Source organism: Phyllobates terribilis, unplaced genomic scaffold (assembly GCF_046119375.1).
Source record: "Phyllobates terribilis strain yellow unplaced genomic scaffold, ASM4611937v1 Scaffold_11__3_contigs__length_659146591, whole genome shotgun sequence".
NCBI classification, from domain to species: domain Eukaryota; kingdom Metazoa; phylum Chordata; class Amphibia; order Anura; family Dendrobatidae; genus Phyllobates; species Phyllobates terribilis.
Window position 1 is genome coordinate 597332820 of NW_027362771.1, and position 17185 is coordinate 597350004.

At 45.0% G+C, this 17185-nt stretch overlaps 1 protein-coding gene across 5 annotated transcripts in view; it reads left to right on the forward strand.

Moving 5' to 3' along the window:
- The window catches only part of LOC141167088 (NXPE family member 3-like), a 159376-nt gene that overhangs the window by 109212 nt on the left and 32979 nt on the right, over positions 1-17185 (forward strand). For all 5 annotated transcript variants that reach the window (XM_073654430.1, XM_073654431.1, XM_073654432.1 and 2 more), the window contains exon 2: positions 4486-4995. In XM_073654430.1, coding sequence (XP_073510531.1) covers positions 4486-4995 — 510 coding nt within the window. The remainder of the gene's footprint in view (positions 1-4485; positions 4996-17185) is intronic.

A 17185-nucleotide genomic window follows, 5' to 3' on the forward strand; every position in this document is an offset into this window, starting at 1 on the left:
TGCTACATTACAGCCAATGAAAACACAAAAGTCATTATCTCAGTAAATTAGAATACTTTATAACAACAGCTTGAAAAATGTTTTTAAAATCCGAAATGTTGGCCTACTGAAATGTATGTTAAGTAAATGCCTCAATACTTGGTCGGGCTCCTTTTGCATCAATTACTGCATCAATGCGGCAATGTGGCATGGAGGCGTTCAGCCTGTGGCTGCTGAGGGGTTATGGAAGCCCAGGTGGCTTTGATAGCAGCCTTCATCTCGTCTGCATTGTTGGCTCTGGGGTCTCATCTTCCTCTTGACAATACCCCATAGATTCTCTATAATAGATTCTCTATGGGGTTAAGGTCAGGCGAGTTTGCTGCCAATCAAGCACAGTGATACTGTTGTGTGTAAACCAGGTATTGGTACTTTTGGCAGTGTGGACAGGGGCCAAGTCCTGCTGGAGAATGACATTTCCATCTCCAAATAGCTTGTCGTCAGAGGGAAGCATGAAGTGCTCTAATGTCCTGGTAGACGGCTGCGCTGACTTTGGTCTTGATAAAACACAGTGGACCTCCACCAGCAGATGACATGGCCCCCCAAACCATCACTGATTGTGGAAACTTCACACTAGACCTCCAGCAGCTTGGATTGTGGCCTCTCCACTCCTCCTCCAGACTCTGGGACCTTGTGGAGTGTGTCATTGACTGCCTTCTGGACATCTGTCAAGTCAGCAGTCTTCCCCATGAATGTGAAGCCTACTGAAACAGACTAAGGGACCTTTTTAAATGCTTTGGAAGCCTTTGCAGGTGTTTTTTGTTAATTATTCTAATTTTACTGAGATAATGACTTTTGTGTTTTCATTGGCTGTAAGCCATAATCATCAACATTAACAGAAATAGACACTTAAAATTGATCACTCTGTGTGTAATAACATCACTTTCTGCACGAGTTGGCGGCGCAGCACCGTGTACGGGGCTTTTTGCGCATTATGTATGTAAACATCTGATTTGGCCTCTATTCTTTAAGGGTATTTTTAATCTGAGCTTTTTTTTCCATGGATTTCAGTTAGAAAATGATGTTGCCATTCTCTTCAATAAGTGAAGTGTGGGAATTGTTTTTGCTTAAATAAATACATTTTTTGGCAATCAATCATTTTTGCAATTAGGTTTCAGAAAACACTATGCACTGTTGCTTTTTATAGCCTTTATGTTGGACTGTCTATTGCTGGCTGCAGAATGAGTTAACTGATAATTGTTCAGGGAACTCATTGTGAGGAGTGAGTTTGCAACACTTTATCTGTCTTTTTCTGACCTTCTTAGCTAGTTTAGGAGCACACACCACATCAAAGTTGAACTAGAACTTTGTGGTCAGAAATCAGTGGAGAGGACAGATAAGAATCACAGTTACATAATCCTTATCATAATGAGCTCACTGTTGAATTCTCAGGTAACTCATTCTGCAACCAGCCAAGATCACGAAAAAGCCAAATAGTGCAAATTATTACGTTGTTTTTTAGCCCATAATACTTGTACTTAAAAGAAAGCCTCCAATGGCGTCTATATCCTTGAAACAACAACAGAAACACAGAAAAAAAGGCAAAAAAAAGTAATTGAAGGATCCAGTTGATGAGCCCTGCTTGATTGGGCACAAATCAATTAACCCTTTAAGGGCTTTAGTTTTTTTCATTGTCCCATTCCAGGAGCCATAATATATATATGTTTTTTTTTTCATCGACTAAGCTGTATGAGGGCTTGTTTTTTTTTCAAGTTGTATTTGTCAGTGGCATTATTTTTGGGTACATATTTGGGCTTCTCCCCTGCTGTGTCTGTGTCTGCCTCTAGCTCCTCCCATTCTGTGTCTTCCTCTAGCTCCTCCCCTTCTGTGTCTTCCTCTAGCACCTCCCCTTCTGTGTCTGTCTCTTGCACATTCTCTTCTGTGTCTGTGTCTGCCTCTAGCTCCTCCCTCTACAGTACAGACCAAAAGTTTGGACACACCTTCTCATTTAAAGATTTTTCTGTATTTTCATGACTATGAAAATTGTACATTCACACTGAAGGCATCAAAACTATGAATTACCACATGTGGAATTATATACTTAACAAAAAAGTGTGAAACAACTGCAAATATGTCTTATATTCTAGGTTCTTCAAAGTAGCCACCTTTTGCTTTGATGACTGCTTTGCACACTCTTGGCATTCTCTTGATGAGCTTCAAGAGGTAGTCACCGGAAATGGTCTTCACTTCACAGGTGTGCCCTGTCAGGTTTGATAAGTGTGATTTCTTGCCTTATAAATGGGGTTGGGACCATCAGTTGTGTTGTGCAGAAGTCTGGTGGATACACAGCTGATAGTCCTACTGAATAGACTGTTAGAATTTGTATTATGGCAAGAAAAAAGCAGCTAAGTAAAGAAAAACGAGTGGCCATCATTACTTTAAGAAATGAAGGTCAATCAGTGCGAAAAATTGGGAAAACTTTGAAAGTGTCCCCAAGTGCAGTTGCAAAAACCATCAAGCGCTACAAAGAAACTGGCTCACATGAGGACCGCCCCAGGAAAGGAAGACCAAGAGTCACCTCTGCTTCTGAGGATAAGTTTATCCGAGTCACCAGCCGCAGAAATCGCAGGTTAACAGCAGCTCAGATTAGAGACCAGGTCAATGCCACACAGAGTTCTAGCAGCAGACACATCTCTTCAACAACTTTTAGCTGCTAGGAAACCACTGCTAAGGACAGGCAACAAGCAGAAGAGACTTGTTTGGGCTAAAGAACAGAAGGAATGGACATTAGACCAGTGGAAATCTGTGATTTGGTCTGATGAGTCCAAATTTGAGATCTTTGGTTCCAACCACCGTGTCTTTGTGGACGCAGAAAAGGTGACCGGATGGACTCTACATGCCTGGTTCCCACCGTGAAGCATGGAGGAGGAGGTGTGATGGTGCGGGGGTGCTTTGCTGGTGACACTGCATACTGAACCAGCATGGCTACCACAGCATCTTGCAGCGGCATGCTATTCCATCCGGTTTGCGTTTAGTTGGACCATCATTTATTTTTTAACAGGACAATGACCCCAAACACACCTCCAGGCTGTGTAAGGGCTATTTGACCAAGAAGGAGAGTGATGGGGTGCTACCCCAGATGACCTGGACTCCACAGTCACCAGACCTGAACCCAATCGAGATGGTTTGGGGTGAGCTGGACCGCAGAGTGGAAGCAAAAGGGCCAACAAGTGCTAAGCATCTCTGGGAACTCCTTCAAGATTGTTGGAAGACCATTTCCGGTGACTACCTCTTGAAGCTCACATGAGAAGGTGTGTCCAAACTTTTGGTCTCTACTGTATGTCTGTATCTGCCTTTAGCTCCTCCCCCTCTGTATGTTTCTGCCTCTAGCTCCTCCCTCTATGTCTGTCTCTGCATTTAGCTCCTCCCCCTCTATGTTTCTGCCTCTAGCTCCTCCCCCTCTATGTATTTGCCTATGTTTAGCTCCTCCCCCTCTGTCGGTGTCTGAGTCTATCTCCTCCCCTATATCTATGTCTGCTTCCAGCTCCTCCCTTTTGTGACTGCCTCTAGCTCATCCCTCTCTTTAGAACTTCATGAGCACCAACTCTCATCGCCTATCTCAGTAATTGAAAAATCTGTATTCCTGAAAGACAGATTTTACCTCTGAATTGAGAATTTTGAGAATGAAAGATCCATCCAGGAGGAGAAAGATGCAGATTTTTTTTGATAAAATATATTACAGAGTTTCTTATTTTCACGTCTACTATTGATTTATGTAAAAATAAGAAAGAAAGAAAAAAACAACGGTTAACCTTTAATGGTACAGGTAACCCTTTAATACTCATGCATACATATGGAACAGAAAATTGACTGATAATCGATGAGAAATCCTTACAATAAGACAAGGTAATGATGGCAGACTAGACCAGTGGCTCCCAAGCAGTTGGGTGGGCTCACGGTCATAGACAATGGGCAATCTGAACAATAAGAGCTGCAGTGTGAATATGGGCGAGGGGTCAATAATTATCCCAGGTCTGACATTAGACATAAGTTGGATTGCAGACTCCAACAAACCATGCAGAGTAAGGCTATGGCCCCACTATCAGTATTTGGTCAGTATTCGGTCAGTATTCTTTCTCAGGAGTCGGAGCCAAAACCAGGAGTGGGTGATAAATGCAGAATTGGTGACTTGTTTCTATTATACCTTTTCTCTGATTGTTCCTCACCTGGTTTTGGCTCCCACTCCTGAGAAAAAATACTGATCGAATACTGACCAATTACTGACAGTGGGGCCGTGGCCTAACAGACCATATCTGGGCCCTTACACTGCAGCCAACACTGATTAAATTAATTAGAAGGCTCGATGTAAATGATAGGACCACAAGTGGACATATGAGAAGATGTAAGTTAATAGTTGGTCTGATAGGATGATGGGACGGCCTTTTGAACAAGTCATATAAACTTCTCGAAGGTTGTCTATTCCAACACCTAATTTACTGGTGTCTTCAGTTTTTCTACAGGTACATAATGGTGGACACTTTGGATAAATACAGACCTCCACCTTTCAAGGTCTTCAAACAACCGAACATCAGCATCTCTTTTACGACAGTCTTTCCAATGAAGTCTAGTCTATCAGAACTTCTTGTGCTCATTGACTGGCCTGAGCCTCCATCAACTGTCAGTCATGTTAATTTCTCGACAAGTCCCCAGAATTGTGATTACCACTTGTTAAATCCACGGGATATATATAAGGTTGGCGAGTCCTTGGAAGTGCTAATCACGGCTCGGGATCACTATGGAAAACCTAAAAACTATGGTGGAGATTTCTTCCAGGCTAAGCTTCATTCCAAAAAAGTGAAGGCCGGAGTGACCGGACAGGTGAAGGACCATGGTAATGGTAGTTATGCAGCCACGTTCCTCCTTCCATGGGCAGGGGAAGCTGAAGTGCACATCAGGCTCATTCATTCTAGCGAGGCCGTGGATGTTCTGAAGAAGAAGAGGGAAAGCCATCCCAGAAAGGTGATCCATGAAGGTTACAGCATATATCTTATTAATGTAGCCTAACCTTGAGTGACAACCAATATGACCCCATAAAGTGCCTACTATAAAGGGTTGTCTACAAGCCTTTTTTAGTCTCTAGAATGACTTGATGTGTCACTGCATGAACCTAGCGATTTGCTTGAACAGGCCTTTAGGGTCTTCATGGTTACAAACTTCAAACAATCCTTGCGTGATCTTGTCCTGCAGCCATGCCGGACAAGATCACACAACTCTCCACTGCTTTTTGCAAAACTGGAAATAACTCTGCCCGTGTGTTCACCTTGACCTGCGGCTTTGTGAATCCATTTTACCAGGCAAGTTCTAAGAAAACAGAAATAGTGGATAGATGGAGGTGAGCATATCTGCAGGATCAGACATTGAAAGATTTATTGGCAGTCCATTGGCAGGAAGACTCGCAGATCTGCATAGGATCTGAAGACACAAAAATTTGTAGATTTCTGTAAACATCCTGTTTTTCATTTTAGCTGCATTGGAGCCATTAAATTAACTTGATGTAAGCATGGACCTACTGTTTAAGGAAGAAAGCTAGCACTTCTTTTCAGGAACATTGAGATCTTCTCCATAGGCTATTTTAATGTAGCTGAATGCAATCTGTGGGGAAAACAAGAACTCCCATCCGGTCCTGAAGGTCTAACTTCTGCATACCTGTTGCCAGCCCTTGCCTTTTATCATATTATTTACCTTAAGGGGATGTCCAGGCTTGGGGTTCAAGTCTGCAGTCACTCAGCAAACTTGTAAGTCCTCACATCACGCAATGTGCACGCTGTCAGGATTCTCTGGTGCCGGCGTCGGGAGCTGGCAGATGCGTGACTGTAAGTATGTGATTTGCGTACATGCGATCATGTGCCAACCAGACGTGTGCAGCCTTGCTCAATATAAGTGAACTCAGTGGTGCCAGACATGTCTAGTAGAAATATGGACGGAAGTTTGCAAATCGCATACTGTCCGTTCCTGGCGCCAACACTGGAGAATCATGACAGTCAGCACTGTCAGGATTTCCAAGTCTTCAGTCACATAGAATGACTGCAGACTTGAATCCCAAGCCTGGACAACCCCTTTAAGTTCTGCAAATTGATTCCGCCGTTAGGGATGAAGGATATAGGCATGTGTTGGGGATACATGATCAAGGCCACAATGAGGTGGATCCTGAGGGCTTGGGGATGGAAGAAGGATAGCGGGCCGCACTTTTTCTGTACTGTGCATTTGTTGTATTACACAGCCCACTATGCCCACTGACTGTAATAATGTGTGACATGCAGGACGTGTGCGATACTCAGGGTGAGTGGTGGGCTGTCAGGTAGAAAGACTAAAATTACCCACTGCTGGCACAGCCCAGAGACGCCAGATGGCCACACATGTACCAGTAAATGTCGGAATGCGTGTTCCTCATTCTGAAGAGGTTACATTCCAAGTTCTTCAGCTTTTTACTTGTTTTTTGCTCTTGGAGTTCGCCTGCTTTAGCTGACGTTCCACATCTACTCAATGAGAGTCCAACCAGATGTTGGGTGACTCCTGTTCCTGGAACTGCCTACCTGACCCAGGCAGCATTAATCCACTCCGAAATAATTCCACCTCCATACTTATACTGTAGTTTGTAATGTTTTTTTGTCCCAAAAACAAGCAGAATCACCCAGAGTATCTTCTCTACGATTCCATCATCACATCGCTTCCAGATCATACACTTTTCACATGTCGGGTATATTCTATTTCTGTACTAGAGACCAAGAAAATGTTGACCTACATAAAGGAAAATTTTGAGAATCTATGCAGGAATCCTGACAGAAACATTTTTCTTTTTTTTGGGCAAAAATAATAATTTTTTACTAAAATCTTTACTTGATTAGGATTAGTTATTTAATAAGATCACTGTGAAAACAAGCTGCATTATGAAGCCCTGTTACTTCACCTTCAACTTTGTAGTACGTATTGGGTGTGCTGTCCCCTCCAGAGCTTAGGACCCTTATCCACCCATCTTTTTCTGTTATTGGTGCCGTTTCGGTCACCTTCTGCAGGATCGCTCCAGTGTTTGCTGGGCGAACTGGAAGTCACAACTCAATGTAACTCTATGAGAGCCACAAAGAGGCCAGAACGAGGACCTCAAAGACTTAATTGAGCGCTTGTGACCATTACCTCTGATTATTGGTCAGTCAGAAGTTACAGTCACAAGATGGCTGATCAGTATCGGAGTGCCACCGGGAGGAACAGAAAAAGACAGCAGCTAGTAAATATAGTACTAGGGGTAGGGAACTTATATTTTTGGCACCACTTAAGCATTGAAATAAAACACAGGAGTGGTGCTTTAGTACTAAAGGTTTATTTTTTGAAGATTTCTTTAACAATGTCGATGCTTTGGCCACTTAGTAACCTTCAGTCGTTGGAATGACATTCTGACATTCTCTTCTTTAATTTTTTTCTTAAAAATAAGGTTGACACTGGGATGCGTAAACCAAGCAAAAGCTTTCTCTTCTCCAAAACTTAAATTGACCGAGTCTACAAAACGAGACTTCTATGTTATGCAAAACTTGGACAGTAAAGAAATGGAGACAGTCACTCACCGGGAAAAGAGGAGAACATGCCTGTCACGCTGTCTCTGTATACTGGAGGTAGGGGGCCTAAGCTGACCCTAAGCTGGGGCCCTGACTAATCCCTCAACCTGGAGGTACTGTTAAAGGTACAGAGGTCCAGGCCGCCAGCGTAACCCCTACCTCCTGAGGATCCCTGCACCTAAGTAATCTAGTCCTGAGAAGGACCCCGATCACAACAAAAGAGGACAAGTAATAATATGCCCACACACAGTACTTAGACGAACAAGACAGTACAAGGGGAAAACCAAAACCACCTTGCATACAAAAACTACACAACTACAACAGAGGGAACACCAACGGGAAAGGAGATAAATGATAAAGCGAGGAAGGGAAAAACCACTCCAAATACACTTATCTCAGAAACTCCAAATACCACGATCCTCTCTGTAAGTCTGTATGAAATGCTTTCACCGACACTTCCCAAACAGACCAGCAGGCATTTGAAGGAGACTCACTACAGCAGCATTGATTGCAGCTGGGCGAGGCTGGACCTCGTCTAGCACAGAGAGAGAGAGAGAATTAACTCCCTCACTGCCGAAAACACAAAGCACCAAAAAGTCAGCTGCGAGAAGTCAGGCTGTGTAATCGTGACGATCTTCGTGGCGACACACCCGTGACAGTACCCCCCCTTCTACGAGGGGCCTCCGGACCCTCAGGGCCAGGTTTATCCGGGTGAGTCGTGTGGAAGGCCCGAACTAATCGGTCTGCGTTAATATCCGACGCAGGAACCCACATCCTCTCCTCAGGACCATACCCTTTCCAATGAACCAGGTACTGAAGGGACCGGCGATTAAAACGTGAATCGATGACCCTTGATACCTGGAACTCCAAGTTACCATTGACCACCACTGGAGGGGGAGGTAAAGGTGACGGTACCACCGGCGACACATACCTCTTAAGCAACGATCTGTGGAACACGTTGTGAATTTTAAACGTAGGGGGGAGGTCAAGACGGAATGCCACCGGATTAATAATAGAACTGATTCTGTACGGCCCGATGAACCTGGGACCCAGTTTCCAGGAGGGAACCTTAAGTTTAATATTCCTGGTAGACAACCATACCCGATCGTTCACACTTAGGTCCGGACCAGACACTCTCCTCCTATCAGCCATACGTTTGTATCGGTTCCCCATAGTATTCAGATTCTTCAGCACCCCTCTCCATACTGAAGCGAGTGATGAGGAAAATCGTTCCTCCTCAGGAACCCCCGAAGAGCCCCCCCTACTGAAAGTACAAAACTGGGGGTGAAAACCATATGCCCCAAAAAACGGGGACTTACCAGTGGACTCGCTCCGCCTATTATTAAGAGCAAACTCTGCCAGAGGTAAGAAAGAAGCCCAGTCCTCCTGGTTCTCTGACACAAAACACCGGAGATATGTCTCCAAGCTCTGGTTCATACGTTCCGTCTGACCATTGGTCTGAGGGTGAAAAGCCGATGAGAATGACAAATGCATCCCCCGCCGTGCACAAAACGCCTTCCAGAACTTGGACACAAACTGAGACCCCCGATCAGACACCACATCGGAGGGTACCCCGTGAAGCCTCACAATCTCCCCAATGAACACCTGCGCAAGAGTTTTAGCATTAGGGAGAGCCGGAAGAGCGATAAAATGTGCCATCTTGCTGAACCTGTCCACTACAACGAGTATGACCGTTTTACCCGAAGACGGAGGGAGGTCCGTAATAAAGTCCATAGACAGATGAGTCCAAGGATGCTCCGGGATCTTCAAAGGTAAGAGGGCCCCAGACAGACGGGTATGTGAGGTCTTAGAGCGCGCACAAACCCCACAGGACGCGACAAAAGTTACCACCTCCTTATGTAAGTTAGGCCACCAAAACCGACGCGAGAGGAGATCCACAGTTGCTTTACTCCCCGGGTGTCCTGCCAAAACTGAGTTATGGTGTGCCTCGATCACCTTTTGTCGCAACTGATCTGGAACAAACAGTCTCCCCGGAGGTCCAACAGGGGCGTCCCCCTGAGCCTCCAATACCTCCTCCTCCAGCTCAGAGCATACTGCCGAAACCACCACCCCCTCCTGAAGGATAGGAATCGGGTCGTCCGTATTCCCGGCCCCAGGGAAACTGCGAGATAAGGCATCCGCCTTTACATTTTTTGACCCAGGACGATATGTAACGACAAAATTAAACCTGGTAAAAAACAATGACCACCTAGCTTGTCTGGGATTCAGACGTTTCGCGGACTCCAGATATAGCAGGTTCTTGTGATCGGTGATGACGGTGACCGGATGGACTGCCCCCTCCAAAAAATGGCGCCACTCCTCAAAAGCTAACTTAATGGCCAAGAGTTCCCTATTGCCGACATCGTAATTCCTCTCAGCGGACGACAATTTTTTAGAGAAAAAGGCGCACGGATGCCACTTACCAGGGGACGAACCTTGTGACAATACTGCTCCCACCCCTACCTCAGAAGCGTCTACCTCTACAATGAATGGCTGTGACGCATCAGGTTGAATGAGTATGGGTGCCGAGGCAAAACATTTTTTCAAGCAGGAGAATGCTTGACAAGCCTTGTCAGACCACCTAGAAAAATCCGTCCCCTTTTTAGTCATGTCTGTGAGAGGCTTAACCATGGACGAGAAATTACGAATGAACTTCCGGTAATAATTAGCAAACCCCAGGAAACGTTGTAGTGCCTTAAGATTCTCTGGCCGATCCCACTCAAGAACTGCCCGCACTTTCCCAGGGTCCATACGAAAACCGGACGCTGAAACCAGGAAGCCTAAAAACTGGAGTTCCTGTACGGCGAACACACACTTTTCCCATTTGGCATACAGTTTATTATCCCGCAAGATCTGTAACACCTGCCTAACGTGCTCCTGATGAGACACCAGATCCGGCGAGTAAATTAAGATATCATCCAGATATATGACAACAAACTGTCCCACCAGGTGGCGAAAAATGTCATTAACAAAGTGTTGGAACACCGCCGGGGCATTAGTCAGACCGAATGGCATGACAAGGTTCTCATAATGCCCCTCCGGAGTGTTAAACGCCGTCTTCCACTCATCCCCCTCCTTCATCCTAATCAGATTGTACGCCCCCCTGAGATCCAACTTAGAGAACCATTTGGCGCCCACGATCTGATTAAAGAGATCGGGAATAAGTGGGAGTGGATACGGATCTCGGACCGTAATCCGATTAAGTTCACGGAAATCCAGGCAAGGGCGTAGGCCTCCATCTTTCTTCTTAACAAAGAAGAACCCCGCAGCCACCGGTGAAGATGAAGGTCTAATATGCCCCTTAGCCAGACTTTCTGAAATATAATCCTTCATGGCCTGCCTCTCAGGACCAGAAAGGTTATACAACCTAGCTTTAGGTAACTTGGCCTCAGGGAGCAGTTTTACAGAACAGTCATACTCGCGATGAGGAGGTAGTTCCTGACACCCTTTCTCCGAGAATACATCCTCAAAGTCCGTCAGAAATGGAGGTAAGACCCAAGGAGTAACCGCACCGATGACAGTGTTCATGCAGTTTTTATTACAGAATTTACTCCATTGGCTTATCTCTCTGGTTTGCCAATTAATAACCGGGTTATGCTTAGTTAACCAAGGAAGGCCCAACACTATAGAAGTGGGAAGACCCTCCAACACGTAGCAAGACGACAGTTCTTTATGTATCGCCCCCACTTGAAGTTTTACATCATGCAAAGCTTGCAAAAAACTTCCCTGACCGAGAGGCCTGGCATCGATCGAGAATATGGGGATGGGTTTAGCCAACTCACTCAATCGCATACCTTGAACCCGGGCAAACCGAGCATCAACCAGATTAGCCCCGGCCCCACTATCCAGAAGAACAGATATCCTCTCAGTTCTCGTACCCACCACCACCTCCGCTGGTACGAGAAACTGAGACGAACCTAGGGACGAAATACCTACTCCCAGATTGCCGTCCACCACACAACCTGGGATCAACAGTTTTCCGATGACTCTTCACTCTGCAAGGGACAGGATGGACACCCCCCAATAAAATGTCCCTTTCTCCCGCAGAAGAAACACCTGCCTGTCTTATGGCACACCACCGGTCCCCTCCCCCGAAATGATGTCCCTCCTAATTGCATAGGCTCCTCTGGACTGACCAGGGGAACCACCATATGAGGGGACCTTGTAGGAGGTGGAGTCATCACAGGGGGTCGAGTTATCCCGCACCTCTCCCGAAGCCGTCTGTCAACGCGAATAGCCAGGGCCATAGCGGCTTCCAGTGACGCGGGAGAGTCATACTGTGCCAACACATCCTGTAATTTGTCGGATAAACCTTGACAAAACTGGCTCCTAAGAGCCGGGTCATTCCACTGGGTGTCCGTGGCCCACCTACGGAACTCCGAACAGAATTCCTCCGCCGGACGATCTCCCTGCTGGATCCTACGTAACTTAGACTCAGCAAGGGAGATCCGATCTGGGTCATCATATACGAGTCCCAGAGCAGCGAAAAACCTATCCACTGACTGGAGAGCCGGGGAGCCCGGGGGAAGAGAGAACGCCCAAGATTGTGGGTCCCCTTGTAGGAGCGAGATGACAATTCCCACCCTTTGTTCTTCACTCCCCGATGACCGAGGCCGCAGCCGAAAGTACAATTTGCATGCCTCCCGGAAAACAAAAAACTTGTCCCGCCCCCCAGTGAACCTGTCAGGGAGAGCTACTTTAGGTTCTGGTCCGGCTTGCTCCTGAGGATGCAAAACCTTGGACCTAACGTCCGCCAGCTCCATGGACAAACTCTGCAACTGCCGAGCTAGACCGGCTACTGGATCCATGGTAGCTGGAGAAAAACTAAGTGGGTCGGTGAAAATGTCACGCTGTCTCTGTATACTGGAGGTAGGGGGCCTAAGCTGACCCTAAGCTGGGGCCCTGACTAATCCCTCAACCTGGAGGTACTGTTAAAGGTACAGAGGTCCAGGCCGCCAGCGTAACCCCTACCTCCTGAGGATCCCTGCACCTAAGTAATCTAGTCCTGAGAAGGACCCCGATCACAACAAAAGAGGACAAGTAATAATATGCCCACACACAGTACTTAGACGAACAAGACAGTACAAGGGAAAAACCAAAACCACCTTGCATACAAAAACTACACAACTACAACAGAGGGAACACCAACGGGAAAGGAGATAAATGATAAAGCGAGGAAGGGAAAAACCACTCCAAATACACTTATCTCAGAAACTCCAAATACCACGATCCGCTCTGTAAGTCTGTATGAAATGCTTTCACCGACACTTCCCAAACAGACCAGCAGGCATTTGAAAGAGACTCACTACAGCAGCATTGATTGCAGCTGGGCGAGGCTGGACCTCGTCTAGCACAGAGAGAGAGAGAATTAACTCCCTCACTGCCGAAAACACAAAGCACCAAAAAGTCAGCTGCGAGAAGTCAGGCTGTGTAATCGTGACGATCTTCGTGGCGACACACCCGTGACAATGCCACAATGTGGAGGAAATGGTGACCTCACAGTAAGCCCATCTATAAATGGTGCAAACTTAGACAAAAGTGTCTAAAGATAATTGGGACTAAAGCTTGAGGTTCACATGGGCTTACCGTTAAGTCCAGAAATATTTGGATAGTGACACAAGTTTGGGCATTTTCGCTGTTTTCCAAAACATATTCAAGATACAGTTATATAATCAATATTAGCTTAAAGTGATGACTGTCAGCTTTAATTTGAGGGTATTCACATCCTAATTGGAGGAAGGGTTTAGGAATTACAGCTTTTTAATATGTAGCAGCATCTTTTTAAAGGGACCAAAGTTAATTGGACAATTATCTCAAAAGCTATTTAATGAGCTATTCCCTCATTAATCCATCATCAATTAAACAGGTAAAGTCTGGAGTTGATTCCAGGTTTGGCATTTGCACTTGGAAGCTGTTGCTGTGAACCCACAACATGCGATCAAATGAGATCTCAATGGAAGAGAAACAGACATCATTTCGCTGAAAAAATCAATCAGAGAGATAGCAGAAATATTAGAAATGGCCAAATCAACAGTTTGGTACATTCTGCAAAAAAAAAGAGCGCACTAGTGAAATTGGGAAATCAAAAGGCCAGGATGTCCACAGAAGACATCAGTGGTGGATAATCACAGAATCCTTTCATGGTGAAAAAAAAAACCTTCACAACATCGACCCAAGTGAAGAATGCTCTCCAGGAAATAGGAGCTTCAGTATCTAAGTTAAAAAAGACCTGGAATATTCTGCAATGGCCGATTCATCACCAGATCTCAGCCCCATCGAGCGGCATTTCACAGGCTTAAGATAAAACTTAGGGCAGAAAGACCCAGAAACAAACAACAACTAAAGTCAGCTGCAGTAAAGGCGGAGAGCCTCATAAAGGAGGAAAGCTCCAATGGTGACATCCCCTACAAACCATTATGAGTTCTGGCTCCTACAGACCAGTTAGACGCTCCTAACCAACTCGTTACCTGCATTAATGACAGCTGTCTTACATAGTCACCTGTATAAAAGACTCCTGTCCACAGACTCAATTTATCAATCAGACTCTAACCTCTACAACATGGGCAAGACCAAAGAGCTTTCTAAGGATGTCAGGGACAAGATCATAGACCTGCACAAAGCTGGAATGGGCTACAAAACCGTAAGTAAGGCGCTGGGTGAGAAGGAGACAACTGTTGGTGCAATAGTAAGAAAATGGAAGAAATACAAAATGACTGTCAATCGACATCGATCTGGGGCACCATACAAAATCTCACCTCATTGAGTGTCCTTGATCATGAGGAAGGTGAGAGATCAGCCTAAAACTACACTGGGGGAACTTGTTAATGATCTCCAGGCAGCTGGGACCACAGTCACCAAGAAAACCATTGGTAACACATTACACCTTAAAGGTTTAAAATCCTGCAGTGCCCGCAAGGTCCCATGCTCAAGGAGGCACATGTGCAGGCCATCTGAAGTTTGACAATTAACACCTGGATGATTCTGGGAGTTATTGGGAGAAGGTGTTGTGGTCAGATGAGACAAAAATTGAGCTCTTTGGCATTAACTCAACTCGCCGTGTTTGGAGGAAGAAGATGGATGAGTACAACCCTAAGAACATTATCCCAACCGTGAAGCATGGTGTGGGAAACATTATACATTGGGGGTGCTTTTCTGCAAAGGGAACATGATGACTGCACCGTACTGGAGGGAAGATGGATGGGGTTATGTACAGGTGTGCTCAAAAGTTTACATACCCGGGCAGAATTTTTCCTTCCTTGGCCTTGTTTCAGAGAATATGAATGATAACAAAAAAACTTTTTCTCCACTCATGGTATTTGGCTGTGTTTTCTCTTTTTAAATCTTAATGACAACCAAAAACATCCAAATGACCCTGATCAAAAGTTCACATACCCCAGTTCTTAATACCATGTATTGCCCCCTCTAACATCAATGACAGCTTGAAATCTTTTGTGGTAGTTGTGGATGAGGTTCTTTAATTTCTTAGATGGTAAAGCTGCCCATTCTTCTTGGTAAAAAGCCTCCAGTTCCTGTAAAACCCTGGGCTGTCTAGCATGAATTGCGCACTTGAGATCTCCCCAGAGTGGCTCAATGATATTGAGGTCAGGCGACTGAGATGGCCACTCCAGAACCTTCGCTTTGTTCTGCTGTAACCAATGACAGGTCGACTTGGCCTTGTGTTTTGAATCATTGTCATGTTGGAACGTCCAAGTAAATCCCTTGCGCAGCTTCCGGGCTGATGAGTGCAAATTTGCCTCCATTATTTGCTGATAACGTGCTGCATTCATCTTTCCTTCAACTTTTAGTAAGTTTTCTGTGCCTTTGTAGCTGACACATCCCCAAAACATTAGCGATCCACCTTCGTACTTTACTGTAGGAATGGTGTTCCTTTCATCATAGGCTTTGTTGACCTCTCTCCAAATGTAATGTTTATGGTTGTGACCAAAAAGTTCAATTTTGTTCTCATTACTCTAAATTACCTTGTTCCAGAGGTTTTGAGGCTTGTCTCTGTGCTGTTTGGCGTATTGTAGGCAAGATACTTTGTGGCATTTTCACCGTAATGCTTTCCTCTGGCGACTCAACCATGCAGCCCATTTTTCTTCAAGTGCCTCCTTATTGTGCATCTTGAAACAGCCACACAGCTAGTTTTCAGAGAGTCCTGAATTTCAGCTGATGTTATTTGTGGGTTTTTCTTTGCATCCCGAACAATTTTCCTGGCAGTTGTGGCCAAAATGTTTGTTGGTCTAATTGATCATGGTTTGGTTTTAACAGAGTCCCTGATTTTCCATTTGTTAATCACAGTTTGAACGCTGCTGACTGCCATTATCAATTCCTTGGATATCTTTTAGTATCCCTTTCCTGTGTTATACAGTTCAAGTACCTTTTCCATAGATCTGTTGACAATTCTTTTGCTTTCCCAAATCCAGAAACGTCAGTGGCTGGATGAAAGATGCAAGAGTCTGTCTGGATCCCAGAAACTCACTTAGCTTTTATGCACACACACTGATTACAAGCAAACAGGTGAGGATATTACCTTTAGTAGCCATTCAAACCCGTTTGTGTCAAATTCTGTGCATGTTATCAGGCCAAAATCACCAGGGTATGTGAACTTTTGATCAGGGTCATTTGGATGTTTTTGGTTGTCATTAAGATTTAAAAAGAGAAAACACAGTAGTTTGACAATAAATGGCTTCACCCAACCAATAGCCATGAGTGGAGAAAAAGTTTTTTTGTTATCATTCATATTCTCTGAAACAAGGCCAAGACAGGAAAAATTCAGCCAGGGCATGTAAATTTTTGAGCACAATTGTATTGCGAGATTTTGGCCAACAACCTCCTTCCCTCAGTAAGAGCATTGAAGATGGGTCGTGGCTGGGTCTTCCAGCGAGACAATGACCCAAAACAAAGGAGTGGCTCAAAAAGAAGCACAGTAAGGTCATGGAGTGGCTTAGCCAGTCTCCAGACCTTAATCCCATAGAAAACTTATGGAGGGAGTTGAAGCTTCAAGTTGACAAGCGACAGCCTCAAAATCTTAATGATTTAGAGATGATCTGCAAAGAGGAGCCGACCAAAATTCCTCCCGACATGTGCGCAAACTTCATCATCAACTAGAAAAAACGTCTGACTGCTGTGTTTGCCAACAAGGGTTTTGCCACCAACTATTATGCAGCAAAGTTATAATGTTGTGTGACGGAGTTATAAAGAGCCAATCTCATAGGGTCTGTAGACTATAGAGATTTTCCACTGGGACACTCATCATGGGACACTGCTGGAACATTCATTGCTGTCCACATCCTGATGGAGGTGAGCAGAACTCAATATTACCTGGAAGAAAACGGTGATAAGTAAATGGATGGGCCTGGGTTAATTCTAGAGCCTTGTCTACACATTGGATAAAATTTAAATTAAAAGGTCAATTTCAACCTTAGATGTTTGAAGGCTGCCTCATTGAACCCGGTGATCGTTCATGTCGACCGACGACCGATGGATGAACATTCATAACAGTTAAGAACACCAGTTGGGCGTGTTGGATTCTTAAGCCCCTTATAATCAACACTGGATATATAAGTGCTCAAAAAAGTTGAATATTGACCATAATGTGT